Source organism: Homarus americanus, unplaced genomic scaffold (assembly GCF_018991925.1).
Source record: "Homarus americanus isolate GMGI-L3 unplaced genomic scaffold, GMGI_Hamer_2.0 scaffold9233, whole genome shotgun sequence".
Taxonomy (NCBI): domain Eukaryota; kingdom Metazoa; phylum Arthropoda; class Malacostraca; order Decapoda; family Nephropidae; genus Homarus; species Homarus americanus.
Window position 1 is genome coordinate 169,321 of NW_024725268.1, and position 13,076 is coordinate 182,396.

Below are 13,076 nucleotides of genomic sequence, written 5' to 3' on the forward strand. Positions count from 1 at the left end.
ATCTTAATCGACGACGGTAAGGTTTCTAAGAAGGTCCCGCGTCATCGAAATTAATGTTTACACTACTCGGAAATGGTGATGATGTCGGTATTGTATATAGGTCGTGTGTGTGTGTGTGTGTGTGTTTGAAATCTCTTCCTCCCTCCTGTCTTTGTTTAGGGCGGTAAGGCCATCCTCAACCCTCTAATCTTGCACTGGCAATATGACCCACAACACATGTATAGTACGTTTTTGTTTAGCTGTTTTTTTTTAGCTTTTTTTTTTGTACGACTACCGCGCGTCGAGTTGTAATCGCGGGTGATATTTCCTGATGGTTGATGTTGTTGCATCACTTGGCCGGGCCGCGCGCCAAATGTAACCTATAGTGCCACTGCTCGCTTGATACGTCAATATGATCCACAGTATTTATTCTCTTTTGAGGAGATTTACGACACAAGAACCTCAGAATTATTATGAGTTTGTAAAATACACGATTGATGGTGTTTATCTGGAGTGTAAAAGCTCAGGGAATGTCACTCACAATGCTGGTAATCATTGTAACTGTCAGCGTGTGGCAGCGGGCGGTAGAGGGTCGGACATGACTGAGGATCAAGTCTTGGTTACGAAGGGAATCATTTGCCATCCCACAGTGATCAAGGGGAAGACTGTCTCGTGCCCGTCTGATCTGCTCTAGTGATTCATAACTCGAGAACAAGTGATCAATTACAACCAAATGTTCATAACGTGAGTGTAGTGTTTGTTGTGGTGTGTTTACCCGGGCGTGTGTCTGTGTGTGTGTGTGTGTGTGTGGCAGCCACCCCCACCGCTAACAGGCGTCAGTGTTGCCACCGTCATCGCACACACACACACAGACACACACACACACACACACCGACCCGCTCAGTGAAACACAACGCTCCTGGAGGTGTGTGAGGAGGACCCGACCTTCTCTGATAATTCTCTCCGATCATCCAATAAACAGTTGCCGACGAGAGGATCTGTTGTAGCTGAAAATTGTGTGATTTTATTGACTATACTGAGAAACGAGTCATAAAAAGGAATAATTTTGTGTGTGTGTGTGTGTGTGTGTGTGTGTGTGTGTGTGTGTGTGTGTGTGTGTGTGTGTGTGTGTGTGTGTGTGTGTCCTTGGTTTGGTACCCCGCGCGTGATCCAGCCAAGAGCAGGCCATCATAAAAGTTTTATGTAGATCATATTTGGACAACCCTCGCGGCCATAAGACTCCAACACCACTATGTGTTTGGTCAAGTCGTATACAACATTCCAGCAGTTTCTTGTAAGAGGAGACCAGTAATGACCAGGTACACGGTCAACCTCTCGTGTGACAAGAACCTCGCGCAGCTCATAGGACGGCGTCAAGGATGTGATCAAATGTGTGTGTGTGTGTGTGTGTGTGTGTGTGTGTTGTGTGTGTGTGTCAATATTCGTTAAAGCTCAGTGAAGATAACTTTAAACACCACACCACACCACACCACCACCCACTCTGTTAAGTGTTGACGAGGGAGTGAGTTTATGACAGTCACACAATAATGAGAACAGTATGGATGTGAGGGTTAGCATTTTATGCGCGCGTGACGTGTTGTATCCGCCGCTGGGGGTGGCTGTGGGTGGTGTGGGCGGCGGGTGGGGGCGGCAGATTAAAATAACGCGGGAGGAGCTTGGTGTGGGGCAACGGCGGGTCATGGAGGTTGCTGATGTCCCTATTGGCGTCGCTTGTTATTATAGCGTTAAGTTCACGACTGATGCTGATTGGTGATTTATAGATGATTCACGGTAGTTAGTGGTGTGTTAGTAGGGGTGTGTGAGGGGGAGGGGTGTGTGTATGGGGAGGGAGAAAAGTGTGTGTAGATGGGTGAAGGGGTGGTGGTAGTAGTGGTGGGGTCCAGTGCCCAGCCACATCACCACCACCTCGGTGCCTCCCGGCCTGCTACTGGCACTACCTCTCTTACCTTACCACAATCTCGTTACCAGTCACGTGGCACTGCTGAACGACGGACCTTTAAACGTATTCTTACAAGCTAAACCAAAACGTTGCTTAAAACTATTATTAAAGAAGTTTTATATCTGTCAGTTTAAACGTTAAAATCTGGTGTTGTATTGTACTGAAGTGATCACAGAAGGTAAACAGAGGAACATTTTTACGTTTGACTCAGTGAAGTGACCAGAGTGTGTAGTGAGCCAGAGGTGTGTACCGGAGGTGGCCTATAAGAAACGAGGAACTACTGCTCCAGGATGTCTCCCTACACCCCCGAGGACTTCCAGAGGAGCCCCCGCCGTCAGCCCTACAAGTCACCGTTCATAGTAAGTGTGTGTGGCCAGGTGGACGAGGAGGCCGCCAGTGCTTAGTGATGCTGCTGTCAAAAGATAAGATGTGTTGAGGCCGTCCCACCGCCATACTGACACTGTCTAAGCAGGGAGTGTGAGGGCGAGTTATTGTTGATAGGGCCAGGTTGTTGATGTAGTGTCAGCTGACTGTGATATACCACCACCAGTGCCTCGTGGCGTGTTTGTTTACCTAACATAATTGTTGTTGGTTTTGTCACATCATGAGATTGTGTCAATGTAAAATGTTGATGGTGGCGTCTATAATTCATTCTTAAATATAGTTCTGTAAAAAAAGGGGAAGGTGATCCCTTAAGTGCGGGCAGTGAAGGATACATCAAAGTGAACACTAAACCTTCACTACACTTGGAGACAGTGTGGTTGGCACTGCACGCGACTACTTTTTCATTCTATTCGCAGCTGTGACCATACTTTAACCCACATCATGGCGCACCTGTGTAGTACAAGGTGTGTGACACTCGGCAGCCAAGTGAGCAGCCACGTGTATACAGGTAACAGAGAGAGAACCATCAGTCAGGTGACACAGGTGAGTGCCATGATGGACCTCTTCCCCCAGCTGGTGCCGTTCACACCATCTGGCACACCGCCTCATAGTTCACTGTGCACAACAAAGGCAACGGAGTCAACTTGTTCATTAGACAGCGTGTGGAACAGGAGGCAGAAGCTGTTTGTTTTTTACCGTACAATAAGTTGGCTTAAGGTATAGGTCGGGTGATGCCTTGCCCTGGTAGCCATTGTGTGTTTAAGAGCCCGCCATTACGACTGTCTGGTTTGTGTGTGTCCAGCCGGCAGGTCGGAGATGTTACCTGCCGATATCTCACCCCGACTGTCTATCCCAACGAACCGATATCTGACCCCCGACTCTCCATCCCTACGACTGATATCTGACCCCGACTGTCCATCCCGACGACTGATATCTAACCCCGACGACCGACACGGGAGGCTCACCGGCGCCCTATAATTGACCGGTATCCTAGCCTATTATTTCGTGCCCAAATCCACGATAATAACTGGTAGGTTCATGGTCACTTTGCCGCTACTGCTACTGGTGTTAACTGTTACTGCTCCTGGTTCTGCTGCTGTTGTTACTGTTACTGCTCCTGGTTCTGCTGCTGTTGTTACTGTTGTTGCTACTGTTACTGCTCCTGGTTCTGCTGCTGCTGTTTCTGTTACTGTTACTGTTCCTGGTTCTGCTGTCTTAATGGTTGCTTGTTCACATCCAGGTCACCCACAGTCCACCCAACTGTAAACGGGTACCTAACTTGACAGCTGAGGAAGTGAAGGCGGTCGAGTGCAGTACCGGCCACACAGTCTCCTTGTATACCGATGACTGTACTTTTGTAACTGTCCCAAACTGGTCTTGAAGCCTATGGGAGTATAGACTGACTGTGGCTTGTGACTGTTTATAACTGTTCTTGTAGTGCGAATAACTGGATATAGGATGATTATGAAAGAGAGTCAGTATACATGGGATAATAGAGTCAGTATACATGGGATAATAGAGTCAGTATACATGGGATAATAGAGTCAGTATAAGAGATAATAGAGTCAGTATACATGAGATAATAGAGTCAATATACATGAGATAATAGAGTCAGTATATATAATAGTCAGTATACATGAGATAATAGAGTCAGTATATGTGTTACTATGGAGTTGGTGGTCTATTTATGTGACAAGTGACGGGACGCAGGGGTCAGTATACACAGTGTAGCGTCAGTCATCATGTATTCAGTTCAGTGTAGTGTCAACCGTCAGGTATGTAGATCAGTGTAGTGTCAGTCGTCAGGTATGTAGATCAGTGTAGTGTCAGTCGTCAGGTATGTAGATCAGTGTAGTGTCAGTCGTCAGGTATGTAGATCAATGTAGTGTCAGTCGTCAGGTATGTAGATCAGTGTAGTGTCAACCGTCAGGTATGTAGATCAGTGTAGTGTCAGTCGTCAGGTATGTAGATCAGTGTAGTGTCAGTCGTCAGGTATGTAGATCAGTGTAGTGTCAGTCGTCAGGTATGTAGATCAATGTAGTGTCAGTCGTCAGGTATGTAGATCAGTGTAGTGTCAGTCGTCAGGTATGTAGATAAGTGTAGTGTTAGTCGTCAGGTATGTAGATCAGAGTAGTGTCAGTCGTCAGGTATGTAGATCAGTGTAGTGTCAGTCGTCAGGTAGTGTCAGTCATTAGGTAGTGTCAGCTGTCGTAGTTTCAGCCGTCAGGTAGTGTCAGTCATCAGGTAGTGTCAGCTGTGAGGTAGTGTCAGTCATCAGGTATTCATATATTCATCAGAATCACGTGTAATTGAGGAAACACTCACTATGATGATTCACCTTGACGCTGCTTTTCGTATCTGAACAATAAATTATGAAAAATTATTAACCATAACCTTCCGAGAATTTCCTTTAATATTTGTGAATTTATTTATGTTTCGTAATTGACTTTGTTTTTAAGTTATACCTTTATATGTGTTGATGTTTATTGAATGGTTTTTCATGTGTTGAAGTCGATGCAAATTCCAACAGGTATATTAATTTATACACCTGAGGGAGTGAGTTACCAGCTAGACTGTTTATTATGAATATTTACGACTTAGGAGTTGCCAATCCTCGGGTGTTTTTTGTTATCAGACGCCCAGTTACGTTTATTTACATTTTATGATCAAATTATGCTGATTGAACACTCGATCAGCCGCGCCAGGTGAGATGCAGGCGAAGGTCATCATATCATCTAGTGATGGAAATAAACCGCTAAACAATCATTTATTTTTTTCTCCATCTCTTACCTGTAATTAACCTGTGTGGCCAGATGGGTTCAATGTTTACGTATTATCTACTGTTTGTCGTTATTTGTCGTTTATTACAACTTCCATCTCTACGTGTGTTCTCTGATCCGAAGTGAACGATGATATTGGGGCAGTGAACGAAGATTTGAAGGTAAGTGTATTGTAACTCTTTCGAGATACCAATTGATATTTAAGACATGTTTGCCCGCAGCCAGATGTTGTCAGTAACCCGATTCTGTGGCGAACTGTGAGTCGTGTCCTCGTGTGGGTGTTGTACCATAGTGAGAGAGACCATGTCCAAAATTACTTTACCTTCTCCAGGTTTTCCAAAATCACAATTTATATACGAGGTACAGTTATAAATACAGGTACAAATACATAATTATACAGGTAAAAATACAGATACGAGTTAATGAACATGGTCTTCTAACACTCGGGATCCAAATTATCAAACTAAGTCCATGTTGTTGGTGGTGGTCCTCCTGGTGGCAGCTCCGGGAACCAGTGTCATGTATCATTGGAATAAACTACTTTTATTCATCCCCCGGGCAGAGAGGTTCACGCCACATGTTGTGATATAAAGGTGGCACTGAGGGGGCCATTTAGTGCCTCTGTATGATGCCAACAGGGAGGAGGTGGGTTCTTTCTTTCTCTCTTTCTTTGTGTATATGTGTGCATGCATGTCTGCCTGCCTGCCTGCGTGCGTGCTTGCATGCGTGTATGTGTGCTTGTGCGCGCGTGCGTGCGAAAATGCCTATCATAAAAGAGTTAGTCTGAACAGGTGTTATTACTGACTGAACCCGTAACACAGGTGTGAAGGTTGTTACGTGTAGGTCATTTCTGTACCTGTATTTTGTACCTGTGGTTGTGATAATTTTTTAGATACAGTGAAAACAAGAATTAAATAAAATACAGAATATTTCATTTTACAAATAGTCTCAAACCAGCCATGTTACTATTGTTGTTATTGTTTATTTTGTAGCTGTATTTTCTGGCAGAATAAACAGTCAATCGATCAGTCAATTAAATGATTATCTTGTTGTTACATTAACTACAACAGCAGACACAGGAAGGAACTGCTCAATAGGATATTATTTATTTTACCCACATAGTGTACCTGACTGTGTGATATAAACTTTGATACACAGTTATAACACCAATAGTTATTTGGTGTGTGTGTGTGTGTGTGTGTGTGTGTGTGTGTGTGTGTGTGTGTGTGTGTGTGTGTGTGTGTGTGTGTGTGTGTGTGTGTGTGTGTGTGTGTGTGTGTGTGTGTGTGTGTGTGTGTGTGTGTGTGTGTGTGTGTGTGTGTGTGTGTGTGTGTGTGTGTGTGTGTGTGTGTGTGTGTGTGTGTGTGTGTGTGTGTGTGTGTGTGTGTGTGTGTGTGTGTGTGTGTGTGTGTGTGTGTGTGTGTGTGTGTGTGTGTGTGTGTGTGTGTGTGTGTGTGTGTGTGTGTGTGTGTGTGTGTGTGTGTGTGTGTGTGTGTGTGTGTGTGTGTGTGTGTGTGTGTGTGTGTGTGTGTGTGTGTGTGTGTGTGTGTGTGTGTGTGTGTGTGTGTGTGTGTGTGTGTGTGTGTGTGTGTGTGTGTGTGTGTGTGTGTGTGTGTGTGTGTGTGTGTGTGTGTGTGTGTGTGTGTGTGTGTGTGTGTGTGTGCGTGCGTGGTGCGTGCGTGCGTGCGTGCGTGCGTGCGTGCGTGCGTGCGCGCGCGCGTGATCCATATTTTATGATTATGTAGTACAGTACGTGTAGTTAAGGTTCAATGTGCACGATACTGTTCGTGTGTGTGTGTGTGTGTGTGTCTGTCAGTCTGTCTGTCAGTCAGTGGCAAGTTCAGGCCTTCCAGACGGTTCAGTCACACGAGCAACATGTCACCTCAAAAAGTTTCTCCATGTGTCATTTGTGTGTCACGAGTGTCGCTCTCCACCTTCGTCATTAGGTTTATGGTGTTCATCTCACTTCCTTCCTGCCGACTGTTGTTATAGCCGAGGACTTCCTGCCTTGTTTTGGTTATTGTTGTGGTGGCGACCTGGTAGTGGGCCAGGCCGAGGTGTTGGTGTCTACAGTATACACTTACTACCCTCGGCTTTCTACTGACGGTGCTGTTGGTGCTGGTTGGCTCCTTCCGTGTCGTATGTTGAGAGGTCTGTACGTTCTACTGTCGTACGTCAAGAAGTGTGTCCTTCTTGGGGGCTCAGTGCGACTTTAGTGATAACTTTTCTCTCTCACCAGAAGCTATCAACTCGCTCACTCACTCACTCACTTTCTCTCGTACCAGATCAAAACACACCTGCGTACCACCACACCTGTGCCATTGAATCATGTGTATGTGTTGAGGATGTTATGTGTACTAGGGTCTTGTGTGAACTGTTGAGTGTGAAAAGTGACGGCATGACACACACACACATACACACACACACACACACACACACACACACACACACACACACACACACTATGATGAACAAGGAGAGAGAGATTGTTTGTGTGCTTGCAAGTGTGTGTATGTTTGTGTTAAGTGTGTGTGTGTGTGTATGTGTGTGTATGTCGGGGGAATTTATTTTCACACGTTTTATTCAGGGTGAAAATCTGGGGGTCTAATCTTCATATGATCCGTAACATTTGTATAGGCGTGTAAGAATTCCCTCCCCCCTCCCCCCTCCCTCTCACTCGTCTTGGTTATGGCATGCATGGCACCGTGGGGGTGTCGGGGGGGGGTGCAGCGTACAGGTGTCGAGTGTCAGCACATAAGACATCATTAATCCGTGTCTGAGGCGCTGCGGCACGACCTGAAGACACCTGACACGCTCCCCCACGCCCTCCTCCACCAGGATCACCCCCACGTATTTTGAGGATTATAACATCGGAAATCGAAGCCCAAGTTTTAAGATGGTGTCAGTGTTCGCTTCTGTTCCTTAATGTTGATGGTACAGTAGGAGAAGTTTGCTTGATTTATATTAGTAACGCAGAGTTGTTTAAGAACGATGGTAAACGGCTTGGTTGTGGGTAGAAAACGTACAGAAATGTGTAGTGGAACGAACTGGAACGAAACACTTTATTTAGTCAGATTTAATATAGATATAAAGTGAACAACAACAATAATGAAGTGGCTTAGTCGTTCCAGTGTTGCAGCTCTCTTGAAGGTGACTGTATGCTGTACATTTATATGATGGCATTTATTTGATATTATCGTTTATCAGCTGGAGGAGTGGCAGGTGTGTGGTGGAGAGGGGCGGGTGTGTGAGGGAGGGCGGGTGTGTGGTGGAGAGGGGCGGGTGTGTGAGGGAGAGGGGCGGGTGTGTGGTGGAGAGGGGCGGGTGTGTGAGGAGAGGTGCGGGGCGGTGTGGGGGGAGGTACTGTGGAGGGGTTGTGGGGGAGGTACTGGAGGTGTGGAGGTACTGGAGGGGGTGTGAGGAGGTACTGGAGGGGGTGTGGGGAGGTACTGGAGAGGGGTTGTGGGGGAGGTACTGGAGGGGTGTGGGGGGAGGTACTGGAGGCGTTGTGGGAGGTACTGTGGAAGGGTTGTGAGTACTGGAGGGGGTGTGAGGGAGGAACAGTGGCCTCCCTGGGGGTAAAACAAAATGAGGCATTATTGAGGGAGGGAGGAGGAGGAACACTAGAAAGGCTAATCCCATCACTGGTGTGGTGGGGGCATAAGACTGTAGCCGGGGGGTGTCAGTAGTATGTTGGGGCTATGTGAAACTTTCTGATACTGTGGCACTGTTTGAAGCTTTGTTACTGTGGCACTGTCTGCAACTTTCTGATACTGTGACACTGAAACTTCTGATGCTGTGGCACTGTTTGAAACTTTCTGATACTGTGGCACTGTTTGAAACTTTCTGATACTGTGGCACTGTTTGAAGCTTTGTTAGTGTGGCACTGTCTACAACTTTCTGATACTGTGACACTGTTTGAAACTTTCTGATACTGTGGCACTGTTTGAAGCTTTGTTACTGTGGCACTGTCACAACTTTCTGATACTGTGACACTGTTTGAAACTTTCTGATGCTGTGGCACTGTTTGAAACTTTCTGATGCTGTGGCACTGTTTGAAACTTTCTGATACTGTGACACTGTTTGAAACTTTCTGATGCTGTGGCACTGTTTGAAACTTTCTGATACTGTGGCACTGTTTGGAAACTTTCTGATGCTGTGGCACTGTTTGACTTTCTGATACTGTGACACTGTTTGAAACTTTCTGATACTGTGACTGTCACAACCTGATACTGTGGCACTGTCTGAACTTTCTGATACTGTGGCACTGTTTGAAACTTTCTGATACTGTGGCATTGTCTGAACTTTCTGATACTGTGGCACTGTTTGAAACTTTCTGATACTGTGGCACTGTCTACAACTTTCTGATACTATGGCACTGTCTGAGCTTCCTGATACTGAGGTACTGTCTGAAACTTTCTGGAAATGTGTAACTGTGTGGAACTATTTGGTAATATGACACTGTCCGAAATTTATCGATTATATATCACTGTGAAGTTTTCAGATCATGTGGCACTGAACTAAAACGTGGCACTGGTTCATGACTTAAGAATCACACACATACATGCATCCATCCCCGACTGCCTCTATCCCCTAACCTAACCTAACCTTTTTATCTATCACTGTTTTCCCCTGGGTCATGCACCGCCAACTTAGGTCAGTAGGGACAAACTCAATAGAAGGCCGTCATGCACTGTCTCTCTCCCTTCACCATTGTCACTGAAGGTGTGGCTGTGAATCCTTGCCTTAAGAGGTGAAGTTGACAGCGGCAGATCACTCATGTCTTAGTTGATGATGTGGTGTGTTATGTGCAGAGTCATGGGGGTGCCTGTGCCTGTTATGTGCAGAGCTATAGGGGTGCCTGTCATGGGTTGCCTGTTATGTGCAGAGCTATAGGGGTGCCTGTCATGAGAAGAGTCCTTGGTGCCTATCACGGGTCTTTCACCTCCCCTCGTTGTAGTCACGTTTACCTATTGTCACCTTCCTCACACGTTGTTCTTTACGTTCAGTGGTTGAGAAACACCTGAGTCCGTTCAGTGGTTAATTCCTCCATTATTATCTTGTTTACTGTTCTTTGTTCATTTATCAATATTCTGCTCGTTATCTTCTCTCTCTCTCTTTTTCAATTGTTTTTTCTTCCTCTCATAACTCTATTCCTCTTTTTATCCCTCTCTCTCTCTCTCTCTCTTCTCACCACACCTTGGTATGATTGACCCACTACCTCCCCAACTTGCTCATCATGTCACCTATGTTGCCTCTCTCTTCATCCCACACCTCGTCCTCCATCCCTTCTCTTCCCACCCTTTCCTCTCCCTCCACCCCTTTCCCTCTCCTCCTCCCACCCCTCCCTCTCCTCCCCCCCCCCCCCCCCTCTCCTTCACCCTTCCTCTCCTCCTTCCACCCTCCTCTCATCCACCCCTCCCTCTCCACCCCTCTCCTCTCCTTCCACCCTTCCTCCTCTCCCCTCCTCCTCCCCTTACTCTCATCCTATCACACTACTTCAGCGTCCACATGAGTAGTGGGCCGCCCCGACTGCGCAGAAACAATTAGACGAGGTGCGCAGCGGGCGTCTGACGGGCGTGACACGAGCCCGACGCCCTCATACCCGCCCGTACGCCCGCTCTGCTGTAATATATTGGCAGGTTAATCACAGGATAAACCTACAGTGTTGGCCTCCTGCGGGGCGGCGGCAGTAATGTTGATATCATGGTAATTATTGCAGTAATTCTTCCCCGTTGTGGCCAAGATGAATCACCGCCGCGGTTGCCAACTATCGCGCGCTTTTGCCATATTGTGTGTTGATAATATAACCCTTTGGGTATTGTTGCCATATTGTGTGTTGATGATATACCTCTTTAGGTATTGTTGCCATATTGTGTGTTGATGATATACCTCTTTAGGTATTGTTGCCATATTGTGTTGATGATATACCTCTTTAGGTATTGTTGCCATATTGTGGATTGATGATATACCTCTTTAGGTATTGTTGCCATATTGTGTGTTGATGATATACCTCTTTATTCGATGTTGCCATATTGCGTGTTGAAAAATTGCTCCTTAGACGGTGTTGCCATAGTGTGTATATAAAATAACTCTAGATGATATTGCCATCTAGTGCTTAATAATATAGTTTTTGCCATATGGGTTTTAATATAGCTCCTGGAACTGACTATTATTACTAGTTAACCAAAATGATCTACTAGTGATTCAAGATAAATAATAGTCAAGATAACTAGAGAACCAAGATTACCAGTGGCCAAGATATCTAGTAAATGAAGATAGATGATGGGTAAGATAACCTCAGAATCGAGATATCAAATACCTAAGATATTTAGTGAACAAAGCTAACCAGTAAATCAAGATAACCAATGAACTAAGATTACCAGAGGCTAAGATAACTAAAGCCAAATAACTGGAATAATTTATGAGTAATATAGCTGGAATAAATGTTAAGATAACTAGGATAACAAATATCAAGTTAAACTAGATAAACTAATAACTAAAGATAACATGTGGCCAAGATAACTAATTAGGGTGATAACTAGTGAACATGATGACAAAGATAACCAATGCAGAGAGTTTGTAGATATAATGTTATAGAGGTATGATGGAAGGAGAGGTGTGTGTGTGTGTGTGTGTGTGTGTGTGTGTGTGTGTGTGTGTGTGTGTGTGTGTGTGTGTGTGTGTGTGTGTGTGTGTGTTTCTTCACTTTCTCTGTCTCTTCTCTCTCTGTCTGTCTGTCTGTTTCTCTTATTATCTCATCAAAATCACCATAGCACTGTCTAGTTGTAGTCCCTGTATAGTGTGTAGATAGAGAGCGTATGGCATGCCTACTGTAGTGTTGAGTTAGTTTATATACAGTATATGTACCTCCCTGTATATCTTTAATAAACCCCATTAACCATTTTAACTGAAGTTTATTTGACTATATGTGAAAAATATGTTATATATATATATCTTTTAAAATAAATTGTGATATAATATAAAGTTTATTTTTAGCACAAGATAGTGAAAGTTAATCAGTTGTGTATATATTGTTCAGGTGAGGAGCACAGGTGTTGAGTGTCAGTGTGTGCAGGTAGTTAACAGGTGTGTTCTGTCTTTACAGCTGTACGAGCTGAGTGACGAGGTGAAACGGAAAGAGTTTCTGGACGAGCTGTTCTCATTCATGCAGAAACGAGGTGAGTACTCGTTCTTGTTTATGTGTTACCAGAGAGATAGATGTCTCTCTTGTTTATGTGTTACCAGAGAGATAGATGTCTCTTGTTTATGTGTTACCAGAGAGATAGATGTCTCTCTTGTTTATGTGTTACCAGAGAGATAGATGTCTCTTGTTTATGTGTTACCAGAGAGATAGATGTCTCTCTTGTTTATGTGTTACCAGAGAGATAGATGTCTCTTGTTTATGTGTTACCAGAGAGATAGATGTCTCTTGTTTATGTGTTACCAGTGAGATAGATGTCTCTCTTGTTTATGTGTTACCAGAGAGATAGATGTCTCTTGTTTATGTGTTACCAGAGAGATAGATGTCTCTCTTGTTTATGTGTTACCAGTGAGATAGATGTCTCTCTTGTTTATGTGTTACCAGAGAGATAGATGTCTCTCTTGTTTATGTGTTACCAGAGAGAGATATAAGTCTCTTGTTTGTGTTGGATGTTGTCAACCAGGTTATATTTTAATTAACCAATTATCAAATATAAAGTCGCCACAACCAAAACGGAATCACCAGAAGCCTTTTAAAATTATATAAAAAAGAGTAAAAAAAGGTTTTATTATCAATATAAAGTATATTGATTATTTTATGTTATTAGCCTGGATTATACGGTTATGTTACCCTAAAGCCTTATAGTAGGTGTTTTCTCATCTTGGTGCATGACGTCTTTGATGTGGGTGGTGACGTGTAGTGAGGTGACTTAATTTGCATGATGGGTTTGGTAGGAGGAGGGGTGTAGGTGGAGGTGGAGGAAGAGAGG

General features: G+C 44.6%; 1 protein-coding gene across 1 annotated transcript in view; it reads left to right on the top strand.

Annotated features, from left to right (window-relative positions):
* The first annotated feature begins 631 nt into the window (after window positions 1–631).
* Window positions 632–13,076, top strand: part of LOC121864783 (protein dead ringer homolog) — an 81,149-nt gene continuing 68,704 nt past the window's right edge. The window contains exons 1-3 of the mRNA XM_042363953.1: window positions 632–723; window positions 2,106–2,298; window positions 12,212–12,284. Coding sequence (XP_042219887.1) covers window positions 2,230–2,298; window positions 12,212–12,284 — 142 coding nt within the window. The 5' untranslated portion in view covers window positions 632–723; window positions 2,106–2,229. The remainder of the gene's footprint in view (window positions 724–2,105; window positions 2,299–12,211; window positions 12,285–13,076) is intronic.